This window comes from Vulpes lagopus, chromosome 10 (assembly GCF_018345385.1).
Source record: "Vulpes lagopus strain Blue_001 chromosome 10, ASM1834538v1, whole genome shotgun sequence".
Taxonomy (NCBI): domain Eukaryota; kingdom Metazoa; phylum Chordata; class Mammalia; order Carnivora; family Canidae; genus Vulpes; species Vulpes lagopus.
This window is the reverse complement of record NC_054833.1, coordinates 66,723,178-66,742,862: the sequence shown is the minus strand read 5'-3', so window position 1 is coordinate 66,742,862 and position 19,685 is coordinate 66,723,178. Positions and strand designations below refer to the sequence as shown.

The following is a 19,685-nucleotide window of genomic DNA, read 5'->3' as shown; positions in this document are numbered from 1 at the left end:
AGCAAGTCACCCAAAACCACATTTTATTCTATGACCTTTATATTGCTTTTCTGTTACTTAAAGGTTGAAGCAAAGTGAAAGGATGGAAATACTTTTTTTTAAAGAACAAAATGAGTTAATCACAGCAATTACACCTAATAAAACCTCAAGTCTATGGCGTACACTCCAAACACAAGGCTAAGTCCAGGAGCGGTTCATGTCTGGGTTTTGTAAAGCAAATGGAAATATTTGGAAGAATCAACACATTTCAGTAGAAGAGCCATAAATGCCCTGAAAGCAGGAAGTTGACACAATTTTAAATATAATTCATATATATATATTTTTTAAATCAAACACAATTAAATAGAATATGGTTTAAGTACATGAATACTTCGCTTTAGAAGAATAACAGAGGTGGTACATAGTACCAAAAACTTATACACAGCCTTTTGCTTCTTCTGTTGATGAAACAGTGTGCCTCTATACAATCAAATATTGCAATGGAATAAATTCTCTATTCATTCAAGGCTTTCTCAAGGACAGAGGTGATTAATAATTATATATTTTATATATATATATATATATATAATTTTTTTTTTTTGCAAAGTCTGAGCAAAAGCAGTAACACCTAAGAGAATGTTCTTCCCCTTCAGTCATGTGCAGTGAAGAAGCATTGGCACTGCCCAGCCAGTGGAGTGTGCTCGTCAGTGGGGCAGCGGTGCTGATGGCAGCAAGGCCCCGCCCCAGGAGCTGACTGAGCGCAAGAGCAGTGAGGGGGTCTCCTGCGCTCCTAGAGACAGAAGGAAAAAGGCCGCCAGCTGCACACTTACTTCCCAGCTCACATCAAAGAAGGGGGAGGCAGTCAAGGTTGAGTGCTTTCCTTATCCCCAACCCTTGCTTGCCAATCTTCAAAGAAAAAAAAAAAAAGGAAAAGAGAAAGGAAAAAACAAAACAAAAACCATACAATCGGAGAATGAACATTTTGTCCAAGCTATCCCTGGGGGGAACCTGGAGTGATTGTTACTATTCCTTCTTTTCCACATGTAGTCTGGGGGGAAAGTTAAGTAACTTGGAACACAGTATTCCAGAAGAGCAAGTTTTAATGCTCAGAGTCAAGGGGACTCATCTTTGCTAGTGAGGGAGAGACTGGTTTTCAGTATACTGCATCTCAGGAGCCATTAAAATGTGAAAATTGCATACTGTCACCAAAGGGAAGGACAATGTCACCGAGACTCGACCTGTCAGCTAGCTTCCTTCCAAGTTAATGCCTCTGTGAAGGAAGACAGCCAGGGAGCCCTTGCCCTGGTCCACTGAAGGAAAACAATCTGCTAGCACCACACTGCCACTCTGAGCTGCCTGGCTCTTGGAGGGGCTGACTCACCTGTTTGTTTAGGAGGCCAAAGAAAAGCACGTCTGGTACCTGCTTTAGGATACTTTTAGGGATGGGTTTACCATTACAGGATGTGCATCAAATATCAGCTCTATGCTTATCTGCCTCCCACAGTATGTGGTCCCTGTCTATTCCAGTGGACTAAAACTCTTTCATAAATGGGTTATTGCCATTAGAAAGCTATTAATTTTCTAGTAATGTAAACAATACCACTTTGTCTCTTTATGACTTTCACTGTGTGAACATCATGTGCAGCAAATATGTCTACATGTCACTCTGCTTATGATGGAAGTCTAGGATTGTCTGCCATTCTTTCTTGGGAACAACAGTGATATCTCAGCGAAAAGAAATACAGTGCTTTGTTTTCATTGGCTGTGTTGAAGAATCCAACCAAAGGAAAAAAGTTCTCTTATTTTTCAAAAGCAGATTTCCTTTATCTCAGGTCTTGAGTCATAGCTAAAAAAAAGAAAAAGAAAAACGTAAGGCACATTTTTATAACCAGTGACATATTATCATTACAGATTAAGAACAGAACCAACATTTAGTGAGTGTTTACTACATACCAGCACTTATGACAGCCAGGAGGTAAACTTGAGGTAAAATACTGTAATTTATCTTCATTTACATATGAATGAAAGGAAGCTTAAAAGGGTCAAGCAACTTACCCTAAGGTTATATAACAAGTACCAAGGATCCCTGGGTGGCCCGGCGGTTTGGCGCCTGCCTTTGGCCCAGGGTGCGATCCTGGAGACCTGGGATCGAATCCCACATCGGCTCCCGGTACATGGAGCCTGCTTCTCCCTCTGCCTATGTCTCTGCCTCTCTCTCTCTCTCTGTGACTATCATAAATAAATAAAAAATTAAAAAAAAAAAAAAAAGTACCAGCACTCAGATCTGCTTTTATCTTTCCCTTTTGGCAACAGATATTAGAATGAAATATCTACTCTTTGACAGGAATTAACCACAGAGCATACTCAAAGAGAGGGCAAAGATTTATATACACAGACATTATTTAAAGTATTGTTTATAACAGGGAAAACCCTAAAGCAACTTAAATGACAATCCATAGGGGATTCATTAAATCAGGAGGGCTGTAATACAAAATAACCCAACACCTTTAGAAACAACCCCCCCCCCCCCGCCCCCACCAAACTGTCTTCTCACCACCTGACACAAGGTTCCAGAGGCTGAGACCCCTTTACCACAACACTGAGGAAGAAACAAACATCCCAGGAGACAGGGTCCGTGGGACATAAACAGATGAAACAATTTAGAAATGCTGTGAGGTAGTTTATGTTAAATGCCCAAGTACATTCTATAGATAAGCATAAAGTACGATATTCAAAGCAGAGGGGCTTCAACATGGGCTAGAGAGGCTGGGTATGCTTTCATCTAAGTAGGATGTCTCACATTCATATAATCATGGAATGAGAATCAGGAGGGGATCTTATGAGACTGTCTTGTCCAATTTCTGATCTACTGATGAGGAAATAGGGCGCCTGGGTGGCTCAGTTGGTGGGGTAGCTGCCTTCAGCTCAGGTCATGATCTCAAGGTTCTGGAATGGAGTCCCTGTCAGGCCCCCTGCTCAGCGGGGAGTCTGGTTCTTCCTGTACCTCTACCCACTTCTTGTGATCTCTCTTTCTCTCTCTCAAATAGATAGATAGATAGATAGATAGATAGATAGATAGATAGATAGAAAGAAAGAAAGAAAGAAAGAAAGAAAGAAAGAAAGAAAGAAGGCTTAGAAAAGTAACTTGCAAAAGATCACATATGTTCACTGAAAGTGGAATGAACAAGTTCTGTTTAGCATAGCACTTTTTTTTAAATTAATTAATTAATTTATTTATGATAGTCACAGAGAGAGAGAGAGAGAGAGAGAGAGGCAGAGACACAGGCAGAGGGAGAAGCAGGCTCCATGCACCGGGAGCCCGACATGGGATTCGATCCCGGGTCTCCAGGATTGCACCCTGGGCCAAAGGCAGGTGCCAAACCACTGCGCCACCCAAGGATCCCCAGCATAGCACTTTTTTTATACTAATATACTGCTGATCCCTAAAGGACAGATATCTTAGCCAGCCAAAGAAAAGGACTAGCAAGCTTAAAAAATAAAATATAGCAAAATCTATATATCCTAAAAATAAAAAGCACATGGTAATAAAATCTGAACATATAACTCAAATGAAAACCCTTAATTTTAAATACCTGCTTTCTAAAATGGTGCCTAGAAGAACATTTTCATATTGTTAAACACTTGACCATCAGCGATAATGGGGAATCACAACTTCACACACCTTTATCTTGCTCTTTGCTATTTTAGGTTTGCCTGAGCCACTGAAGATAAATATAGATAAAAATTATCACCCTTACAAAGAAAAGAAGACAGAATCTGCAAAAGTGAACAGAGCTTTGGTGTGAATTAGCTCTGTGCAAAGTTGAAAATTAAACCAAGCTCTGGTAATGACAGTTCTTGGAGTAAATAGTTGGCAAGAAACAGGTGATACTGAGCCTAACTCTAAATGCAAGCCCTCCAAACTACTGTAGGTCATGTGGGATGTCATCTGAACATATTTAATTCTAATTCCTAGTTTTTGCTAATGTAAATAATAGAGGAGTAGTTTAATGCCTATTTTATAAGGAACATCCTATTGCATTAAGTCTATGGGAATCAGTTCAAGTTAGAAAAGTCAAACTGCTAAAGAAACTGCGAAATCTCTGGCTTGAACAGAGGACTGGGGTAGGGTGCAAACTACGTGGCAGCCTTCAACCTTCTGAAGGTTACTTGTATGTCTCTCACACACACAGCTAGAATCAGCTGGTGAAGCTATAGAGAAACAGTATTAGCTTGTGGAAGTCAGGATTTTCTATCACAGCTGCTGACCTCCAAAGATGGGGAATTGATCACACTTACTCAATTCATACCTTCCTAATATAGGAGGGAGGGAGAGAGAGAAAGAGAGAGAGAGAGAGAGAGAGAGGAAGACAGACAAAAGAAAAGAGAAAAAAGAAAAAAGAAAAAAGAAAAGAAAAAAGAAACAGCAACAAAATTTCAGAAGCTGGAAGCAAGTGGATGAGAGGTAAATGACTGAAATGAAAGTGGAGAAAAGGGAGAAGCAACTTGATTTTACAGTGCAGGTTCCCTCAAAGCCCGGGAACTGGTAAATGGGATGGGGGATGGGTGCCCACACAAGGATTTCTTTAAAAGCCTGTTTTAGAAGTTAATAGTCTACAGTTACTGTTCTGCAATTCTGATCAGCCAGCCCCTGCTCCAAAACCAATCTTAGTAGGAAAATCTGAGCCTTCTTCTGTGAGCAGAATAAAACATAGGGTCTCAGGGCTGAGATAAACCAGGCCTGGCCAAGGCCAAGGACGCTGTACTGACAGGAGGGAGACTGAGGAGAGGTATATATAAGGAATACTGAGTCTTCCCTAGCTTTTCCCCACTTGGCTCCTCAAACATTGGTAACCTGGCCTTCATCCTCCAGGCCAGAGACTGCTAGTGTTTTCTCCGGGAAATATGATCAGTCCAAGAAGGAAACTCAAAAAACAATCTGACATCGGAGTTCCCTAATGAAATACTTGGCTAGTATGTGTCTTACTTTTTAAGAAACTGCCAAATTGCTTTTCAAAGTGACTGCAGCATTTTGCATTTCCACCAGTAATATGTCCACAATGCTCTACATTCTTGAATTGCCAGGTCAGTCAGTGTAAGTTTAGCCATCCCCTTAAGTAGCTGTGTGTCATTGTGACTGCAGTCAGCACTTCCCTCATGACAAAAGATGTTGAGCACGTCTGCATGTGAATATCTGCTATCTGTTTATCTTCTTTGGTGGAATGTCTGTATCTTTTGCCCATTTAAAAAACATCAGATTGCCGGTCTTCTTATGAGCTTAAGAGTTCTTTATTCTGGATACAACTCTTCTCAGAAAGTTGTTTGCAAATACCATCTCCCAGTCTGTAACTTGCCTTTTCATTTTCTCTACAGCGTCTTTTAACAAGTACAAGTTTCTACTTTTGATATAGATTAATTTATTCATTTTTATCCTTTATGGTTCATACTTTGTATGAGCTAGGAAATCTTCACCTAACCCAAAATCACAAAGATTTTCTATGAGTTTTAGTTTTAGCTCTGACATTCAGATCAATGATCCACTTTGAACTGATTCTGTATGTACTATCAAGGAAGATTTATTTTTCTCCTGTATATATATCTAGTTGTCCTAGTACCATAAACTAAAAAAACTATCTTTTTACCACTGAATTACCTGGGCATATATGTCAAAAATCAATTGACTTCATATATTTGGGCTTAGTTCTATACTTTGTGTGTCTACCCCTATGCTAATATCACTCTGCCTTGATCATGCAGCTTTATAGTAAATGTATCCACATACGGTTGGTCTTCCAATTTCTCCCCACATATTTTTTATTATTCAAGTTACTTCAAATCTTCCAATAACTTTTATAATCATCTTGTCACTTTCTACAAAAAACACTGCTGGCATTTTTACTGTGATTGTACTGAATCTATCAGTAATCTTGGATAATCTTGTACAGCATGGAGAGTACAGTCAATACTGTATAACATTTTTGCAAGTTGCTAAGAGAGCAGATCTTAAAAGTTCTTATCACAAGAAAGAAAATTTGTGGTGATCATTTTGCAATGTATACAAATATCAAATCCCTATGCTGTATACCTGAAATTAACATAATGTTCTATGTCAGTTATACCTCAATCATCATCATCATCATCATCATCATCCTGGGGAAATACAGCACCTTAACAACATTAAGTCTCTAGATTCACAGATATGATTTGTTTTTATTTAAATCTTTAATTCTGGTCATTTGTAGTTTATATTGTACAAATCTTACACATATTATTAAATATATTCTTAGAATTTTAGGTTTTGGGATATTACTACGGATGGGATCCTTTTCTAAATTTTAATTTCCGGGCACCTGGTGGCTCAGTGGTTGAGTATCTGCCTTCAGCTCAGGGCGTCATCCTGGGGTCCTGGCATCCAGTTCCACATCAGGCTCCCGGTAGGGAGCCAGCTCCTCCCTCTGCCTATATCTCTGCTTCTATCTTGTGTGTCCTCATGAATGAATGAATGAATAAATAAATAAATTTCAATTTCCAACTGTTAATTGCTAGTGTATAGAAATGTACTTCATTTTTGTATATTAACCTTTTATCCTTTAGCACTGCTAAACTTAGTTCTAATTGCTTTTCTGTAAATTCCTTAAGATACTATCATCCAACAGACCCTTCTGTGACAACAGAAATGTTCTGTATTATGCATACATGGTTAATCACTATCATACTGGATAAATCAGCTTTGGGAAGGTCTACATAAATGATAAGGTCTTCTGCAAGGAAACCAGTTTTACTCCTTCCTTTACAATTTATAGGTCTTTTTTTTCTTTGCCTTTTTGCACTAGCTAGGAATTCAAGTGCAAACATCCTTCCTTTCTTCCTAGAATCAGGCAGTCTTTTCCCATTATGTATGATTTTAGCTGTGAGTTTTATCAGTTGGGGTGGGGGGAGAGAACCTCAAGCAGATTCCCTGCTGAGCACAGAGCCTGATTTCAGGACCTGAGCTGAAACCAAGAGTCGGATGCTTACCCAACTGAGCCACCCAAGCATCTACCCCTTCCTGTATTTTTTTAAGGATTTTGCATGTATGTTCAAGAGAGACACTAGCATCTTTTCTTTTCTTGTAATGTCTTTGTCTGGTGTTAAGGTAATTGTAGCCTCATAGAATATGCTGGGAAATATTACCTCCTCTTCAATTTTCTAGAACTTTGTCTAGAATCGGCATTATTTCTTCTTTAAATTCCATCTGGGCCTGGAGTTTTCTTTGGGGGGAAGGAAACGGACTTTCTCTTTCCCATCCCCCAATTTTATTATTATGATTGACATAACACTGTATAAGTTTAAGGTATATAATGTGATCATTAGCTATACATACATATTGTGAAATGATTATTACAGATTAGTTAATACATCTATCACCTCACATAAATACCATTTTAACAAAATAGTAGGAATACTTAAAATCTATTCCATTAGCAACTTTCAAGTACATAATACAATATTGTTAACTACAGTCACCACACTGCGTAGGAGATCTCCGGAATTAATCCATCTTGTAACTGGAGATTTGTACCTTCTGACCGATACCTCTTCATTTCTCCTAACCCCCAGTCTTTGGCAACTATTATTTTACCCACTGTTTCTATGAATTCGACTTTTTAAAATTCCACATATAAGTGAAATCATACTGTATTTGTCAATGTGACTTATTTCACTTAGCATAATGTCCTCAAGGTACACCCATATTGTCACAAATGGCAAGATTTCATGTTTTTTATGGCTAAATTTTCTTGATCCAGTTAACTGTCAGTGACACTTGGATTATTTCCATGTAGCACGTGGCTATTATAAACTATGCAATGAACATGGGGTGCAGGTATCTTTTTGAGGTAATAATTTCATTTCCTTCAAATATATACCCAGAAGTGGGATTGCTGGATCTATACAGTAGTTCTATTTTTACTTGAGGAATCTACATACTGTTTTCCATAGTGGCTATATCAATTTACATTCTAACAGTGAACAAGGGTTCTTTTTTTCTTACATCCTTGTTAACACTTGTTATTGCTTATCTTTTTTGGTAACAGTTATCTTAACAGGTATGAGGTAATATCTAACTGTGGTTATAATTTGCACTTCCCTAAGGATTAATGATATTAAATACTTTTTCATGTACCTTTTGGCCATTTGGAATGTCTTTGGAAAAATGTCTTTTCAGGTCCTTTGCTCATTTTTTTAATTCAAATTATTTAGCCATATATATTTTGGATATTAATTCCTCAAATTCAATTTAATAGATACAGTATTATTTAGGTTACTTATTTCTTCTAGAGTAAGCTTTGGTAATTTATGCATTTCAAGGAATTTCTCCATCTCATTCATGTTGTTGAATTTATCAGCATAAAGTTGTTCATAATATTCCACTATTATCATTCTAATAACTTTAGGATCTGTAGTGATGTCCCCTCTTTTTAATCCTGGGATTGGTAATTCATATCTAATCTGTTCTGGAAGTCTCACTAGAGGCTTATCAATTTAATTGGTCTTTTTAAAGAGCCAGCTTTTGATTTTTCTCTATTATCTATGTAATTGATATTCACCTTTTTTTTAAAGCTCAACATAGAGCTTGAACTCATGACCTCGAGATCAAGACCTGAGCTGAGATCAAGAGTTGGATGCTTAACTGACTAAGCCACTCCAAGTACCCCCAGTATTCTTTTATCTTCATTATTTCCTTCTTTCTGCTTTCTTTGGGTTTAAGAAAAAGTTTAAGATGACTGAAAACTTCTTTCTTGACTAATATAAACAATTTGATGCTATAAATTTCTTTCTAAGGACTGCTTTAGCAGTATTCCACAAATACTCTGTTGTATTTTCATTTTAGTTCAGTTCAAAAAATTTTTTTAATGATTTTATTTATTTACTTATGAGGACACACAGAGAGAGGCAGATATATAGGCAGAGGGAGAAGCAGGCTCCCTGTGGGGAACCTGAGGCAGGACTAGATCCCAGGATCATGCCCTGAGCCGAAGGCACATACTCAACCACTGAGCCACCCAGGCATCCCAGTCCAAAATATTTTCTAACTTCCATTTTTATTTCTTCTTTAATCAATGGAAGACTAAGAAGTCTGTTGTTCAATTTCCAAATACTTGAGGGATTTTCCACATTTCCTTCTCTAGCTGACTTCTTGTTTAATTCCTTTGTGGTGAGTAAACAGGGTGTATGATTTCAATCCTTATAAAACCTGTTTTATGGCCCAGAATATGGTATATCTGGTAAATGTTCTATGTGTAGGCCAAAAGAAGGTGCGCGCTCTGCTGCTGTTGAATGCACTGTTCCCTTAGGTCAATATCCTTTAGGTCAAGTTGGTTGATAGTGTTGTTCTATCCATTACTGAGATAGGGCTGTTGAAATCTCCAAGAGTCATTATGGATTTATGTATTTTCCTTGTAGTACTATCAGTTTTTGCTTTGTGCATTTTCAAGCTCTGCTATCGGATGCACATACACTTAAAATTCTTGATGTCTTCTTGAACTGACTTTTTATCATATAAAATGTCCTTCTTTTTTGCCTGGTAATATTCCTCATTTTGAAGTTTTACTTTTGGTAACATCTGTATGGTATATCTTTTCCATCCTTTCATTTTTAGCTTATGTCTTTATATTTAAAGTGGGCTTCTTACAGAGAGCATCCAGTGGGTTCTGCCATTATCTAATCAGACAATCTCTGTTTTAACTAGACTATTTAGACCATTTACATTTAATGTAGCGATTAGAATGATTTCATTTAACCCTACTATCTTGCTATTTGTCTTCTATTTGTCCCACAGGATTCTTTCTTACCTTTCCCCCATTTTTTGAGTTCTTTTGTATTATAGTATTTTTTAGAGTGTGGTTTCTATAGATGGTGTGTTTTCTCCTGATAATGGCTCAAGTTCTTCTGCTTCCTTGTATACCCAGTAATGCAGTGGATGGCAGACACTGTCATTTTTATACTGTTGAGTGCTAAACCTCATTGTGTTGCTTTTAAGAAGTTGGCCTTTGTTCTGGCATGCAGTTGTTACTTAATGAGCAGTCTGATCCTTCAAAAGTTGCTTTTAAGCTTGGTTAAGGTGCTTTACTCTAGGCCAATTTAGCTTCAGCAGTAAAGCATAAGGTTTCTGAGGACACTACCCAATGTCTTGTATGTTACAAGATCAGTCCACACTGGCCAGCAGGGTGTCACCTAGTCCTAAACCCAAGTTTCAGGAATCGCTCAACCTACTAATTTCTGATAGTTTTCTTCCCTCCCCATGCAGTTTCACCCAATACATGTATTGATCATTATTTGGCCAAGGACTTCAAGGGACCTCTTATAAAGAAACAAACTGTGGAGCTTTCTTTCTGTGAAGCTCCTTTTCTGGTACCCTGCTCTAGGACTTCTAGCCACCTTGGATTATCCAAACTTTGATTTATGACTCCTTAATTCAGCAACACTATGAACTATGTTTGGGTCTCACCTCCCTGGACTTTGGAAACTGCTTCTGGGCAGTGAGTTAGGGATCACATCAATGTTACCCTTCTTTTAAGGATTACAGACCTTTGCTGACTATCCAGGATCTGCAAATAGTTGTTTCACTTAGTTTCTAGTTTTCTAGTTGTCCATAATAAGAGGGTAGTTTTTATACCAGCTAAACTTTCAAAGGCAGAAGAAGAGTCTCCCTTATGTCTTTTTTATTTTTATATATCTGGAATTGAATTTTTTCAGTTTTATATAAGCTAGATCAGAACACAAGTCATCCTTACCTTTGTAGACTTCTCTAAGGGCTGATCATATTGTGCCTGCTGCATAACATCACTGACTATCATTTTAGCAATCTTCCAAGCTAGCTCTTCTTGGGCCTTAAAAAAAAAAAAAATTCAAACTGTTGCTAGTGGTAATTCATTAGAAAAAAATCAAGACTTACACTATCAGCACTCTAAACACAAGTGTATATGCATATCATTTCTACTTATTTGGATAAGAAGCACATTGCATATATGAAGGGACCTGGACCACACTGTGGCTACACTAACATGCTGTTCACTCACTGTCTTCTAGGGTCAGCTACAGGACTATTTTCATGTTAGATGAGCAAAACAAAAATTTTTCTTTTTCCACTCACATCTCTCAATGTACTTAACTGGTAAAAAAGCAATCCTCTTCTATAAACTTCCAGTGAAGCAGCAAACATTTGAGCTTTTTGTTTCTAATGATGCTGCTGATTGATGGAAACTTTAAGGCATGCATATTTTTCAGTGGCCAGAGTCTCTGTACTAAAGATCCCGCACTGCCCCCACGAGGCAACTGTCAGATGTTAAAGAGGGACCACCCTTTCTTGTTACATCCTGGATAAGGGAGCAATGTGCCACGCCCTTTAAATATAGGAACTAAAGAAACAGAAAACTTGAAACCTTATTCAGACAGGTGCCTATTTCTTTATTCCAAAGAAATAGGAATTTCTTTACACTAAAAGTAGAATTTACCTCATCAGTATTTCCTTGCACCCATTTCTTCATAGCTTGTGAGAACATAGATCCTAGTAAACAAAACCAGAATAGAATGTAGATTTCATGCAGTTTTACATTTAAAAAGTGCTCTTATTCAAAAGCTACCTCCAGAAATGGATATACTTTTTTTACAATCTCATCTAAAAATCTAAAATATTAAGGAATATTACCATTAATCAAAACTGATTATCTCCATTAATAAGTATTTAACTTGCAAACACCATGGTTCAAAAGACTCTTGAAAGGCTGTTTGAGAGTTCTAGACTTTTCTTCGATTCTCCTCTATTGTCTAGTGTTAGATTTTCAGCAAACTTTAAGTGAGCAAAAGAAAACTATGACCAGAATTTAGTCTTAGATAAGAATCTAGTAATACATCAGGAGGTATCAATCCACTTACTATATATCCAACCTTTCACACCAGCTCCTATACAAAAGGGCTTCCAGTAGAGTTATGCTGTTTCACACTCAATCTCTGCTTTGTATAAATTAGCTGGGTAAGAGCAGAGATTTAAATAGCCATGTTCAGGGGTGCCTGGGTAGCTCAATGGTTGAGCGTCTGCCTTTGGTTCAGGGTGTTATTCTGGGGTCCTGGGATCGAATCCCACATCAGGCTCCCCAGAGGGAGCCTGCTTCTCCCTCTGCCTCTTTCTCTGTGTCTCTCATGAATAATAAATAAAATCTTAAAAGGAAAAAAAAAATAGCCAAGCTCCATCCAAGCCACGGCACACCTCAACCTCCTAGGAGATACACAAAAGCCTATCTACTTCTGTACTCAGGTGCTGAGGAATCATCAAGACTAACCACTTTTTCCATGAATGAAATACACAGCTTATCCTTCCATTAACATAAATAGGCTCCTGTCCTAACTCTGCTTTAAATCAAATGGTTGGTAGATTACTTCTTAGGCAAGGCCCTGATTAATTCAATGACTGGACTAGAACTAAAAATAGCATTTATGAAAGAGACAAAACCCAGATCCTTTCCCTTAAGAATTTTCAATATTAGCTCAGTCTGAATACTGATCTAGTTAAATTTTGTAAGTAGTCAACAGGGGCCACAACATTACAAGTTCTGCTTAAAGTTGCAAATGGCTGTTGAACTGCCCAGTGTGCTGCTCTTTCTTCAGGCTTACCCAAAGAGTCACACTGTTGACAGTTTCCTAATTGCTTAACATTCTCTCTTTCTTAATAGGCACGTGTTTGACTCCTTTCTGTATGTCCTCTCCCCCTTTAATATCAAACTTCTTTTTCCTTCAACAATATTTTCTTTGGGTTATCTCATCCCATCCTGTGGTTTTAACTTCCTTCAAAATGCAAATAATCAAAAACTTGTCTTGGGTGCTAAATTCATACTTACAAATTGTCCTAAGTTGTCTCAAACTTAATGTGTTCCAAACTGAGCTCATCTGTTCCCACCTACTCTTTTTCTTATATCCTCTATCCCAGAAATTAATTTAATCCTTTATTAAAAATTTGTATCATAAACTTTCACCCAGAGAACTCAGGTTAGAAAACTCAATCCACCTTCCTCATTTATTCTTTTTTTTTTGTAAAGATATTTTTATTTTTTTATTTTTTATTTATTTTTTAAGATTTTATTTATTCATGAGAGATACAGAGAGAGAGAGAGAGAGAGAGAGAGAGAGAGAGGTGGAGACACAGGCAGAGGAAGAAGCAGGCTCTATGCAGGGAGCCCGATGTGGGACTCGATCCCAGGTCTCCAGGATCAGGCCCTGGGCTGACAGTGGCGCTAAACCGCTGAGCCACCGGGCTGCCCTCATTTATTCTTTATATGAAATCTGTCACCAAATTCCTCCTTGAATGCAGTCTCTTGAATTCCTCTCTGGAAGTCTTAAAAATCTGACCTTTTTTTTTTTTAAAAAAAAGATTTTATTTATTCACTCATGACAGACACACACAGAGAGAGAGGCAGAGACACAGGCAGAGGGAGAAGCAGGCTCCACACAGGGAGCCTGACATGGACTCGATCCCGGGTCTCCAGGATCACGCCCTGGGCTGAAGGCAGCACTAAACCGCTGGGCCACCCGGGCTGCCCTGACCTTCTTTTTAATTTCTGCTATTACTACCTACCTTCAAATCCTCTTCTTCTATCTACATTATTAGCTATTCCTACTACTTGACTGGTTTCTCTAATACCAATTCATTCCTGTATCACTGCCAGAAAAATGCATCTAGTTGGTACTCTGCTTAGATCACTAATGATGGGGCACCTGGCTGGCTCAGTCAGTGGAATGTGTGACTCTTGATCTCGGGGTTGTAAGCTCGAGCCCCATGTTAGGTATAGAGATTACTTAAAAATAAAATCTAAGGGCACCTGGGTGGCTCAGTTAAGCATCTGCCTTCAGCTAGGTCACCATCCCAGGATCCTGGGAACAAGCCCCTTGTGGGCTCTCTCTGCTCAGCAGTAGCCTGCTTATCCCTCTCTCTGCCCCTCTCCCCTTCTTGTGTCCTCTCTCGCTCATGATCTCACTTGCATGTTCTGTCTCAAATAAATAAATAATCTTAAAAAAAAATCCCTGATGCTTACATGACAGGAACCCAGGCTTCTTAATATGAAATGCAAGGGCTTTCCCATGTAAGTACAGTTTCATCAACCACTGCATCTAGGCACTAGGGACTGTCACTACAGGGACCACAGACTCACATCTTTTACAATTCCTTGTTATACTTTCTCCTAGATGATTTGAATGCAACCTTTTTAAAAAAATATTTATTTATTTTAGAGAGAGAACATGTGCACATGCATAAGACCAGGGGTGAGGTGTGGGGGGTAAGTGAGAGAGAATCTCTAGCAGACTCCCTACTGAGCATGGAGCCCAACTCAGGGCTTGATCTCACAATCCTGAGATCACGACCTGAGCCAAAATCAAGAATCAGATGCTTAAACAACTGAGCCACCCAAGCACCTCTGGATGTCACTTTTAAAGTTACTTTGCTTGCCCTGAAAGCAAAGTTCTCATACTCTCAGAAGCCTCTGATATACCCTTCTCAAAACTCAACTCTTTCCTCTATGCTGTATCAGTATTTCAAAACCCAAATTGAAACTATAGATTAGTAAATGATGAACATTCTTGCAGCTACCCTCAGCAGGGAAGGTGAGAAAGTAGAGCTGAATTGTCACAATGGTGTCTGAGCCAAAGTCCTGAGAGTGTTATTCATCTGCTGTGTGATCCCCTAACAAGTTAAAATTTCTCGGATCCTCAACTACTTCATTTGTAGAATAAGGAGGTAATATCCACAGAGGTTACTAGAAATCTCCATTATTTGGGATCTGAGAAGGCTTGGGGGTTCTGTGAGTATCCTCAGAAGAATAAAGTAATCTGGATAAAAAATCTTAGTGTCTGTGTCAGTCTAAAAAACAATACTTTTCTTAAATAAATATCCATAATCTTACCATCTATATATAATCTCTGCAGAAATTCCTCTAGATAAATTAATTAAATCAACAAATATTTAATGAATGCTTATCATGTGGCAGGCATAATTTTAGAATCAGGGAATATAGTGCCAAATAAGATAGATAAAATCCCTGCTCTCAGAGATGTAATATTATACTCATGGAAGAGAAACAGACTATAAACAAGTATGTGAATAAATCAGTAAGATAATATCAGACAGTAATCAAAAAATGGTATGTTAGTGGTATAGATGAACTGAGATCATGTAGGCTAGGAAGTCCTCTCTGAAGAGAGAATAGTTGTGGGGCACCCGGGTGGCTCAGTTGGTTAAGCGTCCTCCTTCAGCTCAGGTCATGATCTCAGGGTCTTAGGACTGAGCCCCATGTCAGGCTCCTTGCTCAGCGCAGGGTCTTCCTGTCTCCCTCTTCCTTTGCCCTTCCCCACTGCTCCTGCATGCTGTCTCTCTCTCAAATAAATAAATAAATAAGATCTTAAAAAAATATATTTTCTCTTTTGATGAGAGACTACTTGCCATGAGAAGGAGCACATGAAAGCCATGGCAGGGAGAACAGCAAGTGGAAAGGCCCTAACAGAGAAGGGACCTCAAAAAAAAAGAATAAAGGAGATTCTAATTAGAGTCTAGTCCATGAAGCAGAGAGTGGTTCAAGGCAAAGTTGTAGAGGCAGGGAACATTCCTAGGTCACAGCAGAGAGGTGATCCAAAGCTATGGGAAAAGAGATAGGCAGGTAATTAAGCAAAAAAGCACGTAGGGTAAGAAAATTCAAAAGGTAGAGGAAAAGTAAAAGGCATCTCCCTCTTCTCATCCTTAAACTATATGATCTGCTTTGTATATCTTTCCAGGAAATGTATACGTATATTCTTCTAAAAACAACATACATAGATCACCTATGATATATTCTAACCAAAAGGTGTAACTCACATCAAGACTTTAGGTAACAACTCCCAGTTAACAAGAAACACAGTGAGAAAGGAACAAGCTGAACAGTACAACCAGGAAAATCCAGAAGGTTGGGCATGTTATAGAATAATGACCCTGACAGGCTTACCAAGGCAGGGTCATAAAAGAGGGATGAAGTTAGATTAAAATAAACTGAGTACACCTTCTTAGTATCCTTAATAGATAGCATCATCTCTGAGTAATGAATAAAATTTGCTAGCTCCTACATTAGGTCATTTACTTCCCACAAAAATATGTGATTTAAAGACGTGTGGGGCAGCCCCGGTGGTGCAGTGGTTTGGTGCCGCTTGCAGCCTGGGGTGTGATCCTGGAGTCCTGGGATCGAGTCCCACGTCGGGCTCCCTGCATGGAGCCTGCTTCTCCCTCTGTCTCTCTCTCTGTCTCTCTCTCTCTCTCTCTCTGTGTCTATGAATAAATAAATAAAATCTTAAAAAAAAAAAAAAAAGACGTGTGGACAGCTAAAGGAAGCACTGGGATATACGGATGCATTTACTCAAACTGCAGAAACTACTATTACTTTATATAAGCATGTCTCGATTACATTAATAATCCAAGTAACTTGATGGATGAGTTTGCTGGTTGGTAGATATATAATCCTGTTGCCTCTACCTTCAAACACAACCCAAGTCTGACCATTCCTCCATTATCTAATTCACAACCATTATTATCATTCTTTACTGAAACCATGGCAAATGCTGTTTCCTTGCTTCTCCTCTTAAATTCCTACATCTTATTTTCCAAAGGGTCACCAAAGCCACACTTTTAAAACATTAATCACATTATGTTACTCCCCTGTTCCAACTTCCAACAGTTTCAACTTCCTATCATGGTCTGTGATAACCCTTCCCACCTTACTTGCCTTCTACCATGCATCCCTTTGCTCACTCCTCTTCAGTCATACTGGTCTTGCTGTGGCTTGATCATGCTGGGCTCTTAAGCTTCAGGGATCGTTCCTGTTCCTTCTGCCAAGAATGCTCTTCCTGCAGATACGCCAGGGCTCACTCCCCCATTTTGCTCAGGTCTCTACTCAAAATGCTACTTTCTCAGTGAGAACTTTCCTGACAACTACTTTTCAAAAATTTTTTCATATATAAGTAGGCTTGATACCCAGCACAGAGCCCAACACGAGGCTTGAACTCACAACCTTGAGATTGAGACCTGGCTGAGATCAAGAGTCAGATGCTTAAATGACTGAGTCAACCAGGTGTTCCTCCTGAAAACTTTTATTTTTGTCTTTTAAAGATTTTGTGTATTTATTTATTTTAGGGGGAGAGAGAAAGAGGGAGAGAGTGCAAGTGCGAGAGTGTGAGCAGGGGGTAGGGGAGAGGGAAAGGGAGAGAATCCTAAGCAGATTCCATGTTGAGTACAGAGCCCAAGGTGGGGCTTGATCTTGAGATCATGACCTGAGCCAAAATCAAGAGTCAGATGCTAACCAAATGAGCCACCCAGGCACCCCTCACAACCACTTTAAGATAGACCTCTCCACTATTCTTATGTTTATATATATATAAACATACACACACACACACACACACAATATTTATCTGTTTACTGTCTCTTCCACAATACTGTGAGCTCCACAAGGGCTGGAAATTTCATTTTCTTCTCAGAATCTAGAACTGCAGATGCAAAGAGCAGGCACTCATATTTTAGAATGAATAAATGAATAATATGAAGAGATTAAATAAACAAAATGAGCAAAGATAGTGTTTGGAAAAAAAGTTTTTTGTGTAGCTACTAACTACATATCTTGACTCCTGTATTAAAAAAAAAAAATCCTGCAAGCACTCAATATCTATACTTTAGTAGTAGCACTTCTTCATGAAATATCAGAGAAGACAGACCAGCTTTTTAAAAAATTAATGAGTGCAGAGATTCTCTTAATACTGGAGATGCCATTATCCTCACTGACAGAAGCTACCTGAGGACAACGTGGAGCCCTTCTTGGCCAATACCCTACAAAGGCTGTTTAGTACTTTTGCTCCAAGGCTACTAGTAACCTCTTCCTTGTATTCATGTTTTACCCAATAAAAGACACTACTAGACTCTAAGCTTAATGACAGGATCTCTATCTTCTAACCAGCCCAGTGAGTATGAGTACACAGAGGCACTAAAAACCTATTACTGAATGTTCTTTCAGTCTGTAAACTTTTCCCGATCATGTTCTTCAGACTTCTTTGGCAATATAAGGCGAAATAGGTAACAGGTCCCTTTTTGGTCTAAATTATTTCAACAATTGCTGCATCTTTAGCTTACTCTGTCAATGTATATCTGACCCAAAAGTAGGCTACTCATCAACATAAAGTGGTGTGATTCACTACTCGAACAACAGTTGCATTAAAAAATAAACATAATATGAGGCACCTGGCTAGCTCAGTCAGTAGAGGAGCATGCGACTCTTATTCTTAGGGTCATGATTTTAAGCCCAGGTAGAGTTTACTTAAAAAATTTTTTTAAATACACATAACAGGAATGGAGTCCTATTAAATCCAATAAAGATTAACAATACCTCTTAATTTAAACACACCAAGATGGAGCATTTTCTTTTTTAAAAAGTGTTTTTTAAAGGTTTTATTTATTTGAGAAAGAGAGAGAGAGAGAGAGCAAGCGATCACACAAGTAGAGGGAGAGGGAGAAGCACACTCCCCACTGAGCAGGGAACCCAACATGGGGTGATCTGATCCCAGGACCCTGGGATCATGACCTGAGTGGAAGGCAGACACTTAACTGAGCCACCCAGGCACCCCTCGAATATTTTCTTCTTAAAAAAGTTAGTATCTTTTACTCAAGACAATAGTGTCAATCCAATCACACTGAAAAATTTCTAGATCCTAAGTGAATGGATCCACACTGGTTTCCAATTTTAGTATATGAGCTGCTAAAGTGAGCACTCCACATTGGTTTCCAAAAATCTTCCTGTGTCGACCAATTGTTTGGAAGCTGAAATCAGTCACAAATAATGTTCTTGTCAAAAAAGATTTCTGTGTTTAACTCTTACAGTTGACTGAGCACTCTCCTGCTGGTTAAACAAAGGATTTGAATTTCAATCTACTAATATTTTTCACAAGTATTTCATAATAACTTTCAATAAATTAGAGGAAATTTAACGAACTAAAGGGGCTCAAAATAAACATTAAATCCAAGCTGGACTGGGTATTCACCATTTTAAATAAAAAGGTCATCCTTACATAAAGATGTGCTTTCTATAATGGTAATGCTACTCACAAACTTTCATTCAGAAAGACTGCACGAGATGCAACTACACACAGCCTTTGGAATCAGTTGTGATAGAAACATAAGGTGAGAGGTAAAGCAGTTATTTCATAAAATAAACTGTTTAAATCTTAAGTAACCCTTCATTTACAGTCAATGACTAACATGAGTGAAGGCCTTATGCGGAGTATAAAATTTTACACCACAAACCTTTTGATTTCTTTACATCAGGTTCAGGTTCAGATTCTCGGATGAACTGCCCCAAGTCACTTACTCTTCCAAATGTCATCTTCCTAAATAGGTACAAAAAGTAGAACATGATTTCTAACAATCAATTTTAAATTAAGAAAAATTCCATTCTTAAGCATCTTACCTAAATCCAGAAAGCTAAAAATACAATTTATAGCTAGCTCAAGTTATTCAGAACAAAGCTTATTTCAAATAGAAAGTCCCCAATGAAAACAAAATCTTTAATTCAATGTAATTTCATTCAAAATCCAAAAAAAGGTTTATGAAACATGATGGATTAAAGACATATCTCACAATTCTAAAATTTATACACAAAAGAGAAAAAGTA

The 19,685-nt window shown here is 38.3% G+C and overlaps 1 protein-coding gene across 4 annotated transcripts in view; it reads right to left on the bottom strand.

Annotated features, from left to right (window-relative positions):
* Positions 1–300: 300 nt before the first annotated feature.
* The window catches only part of AKAP10 (A-kinase anchoring protein 10), a 78,353-nt gene continuing 58,968 nt past the window's right edge, over positions 301–19,685 (bottom strand). The window contains exons 12-15 of one of the 4 annotated variants that reach the window (XM_041770808.1): positions 19,319–19,401; positions 11,475–11,527; positions 10,755–10,850; positions 301–1,825 (exon numbers count right to left, since the gene is read on the bottom strand). In XM_041770808.1, coding sequence (XP_041626742.1) covers positions 1,820–1,825; positions 10,755–10,850; positions 11,475–11,527; positions 19,319–19,401 — 238 coding nt within the window. In that variant the 3' untranslated portion in view covers positions 301–1,819. Of the gene's footprint in view, positions 1,826–10,754; positions 10,851–11,474; positions 11,528–16,754; positions 16,876–18,556; positions 18,836–19,318; positions 19,402–19,685 lie in introns of those variants that run through there. The other 3 variants (XR_005990225.1, XM_041770810.1, XM_041770809.1) reach the window with 3 other exon arrangements.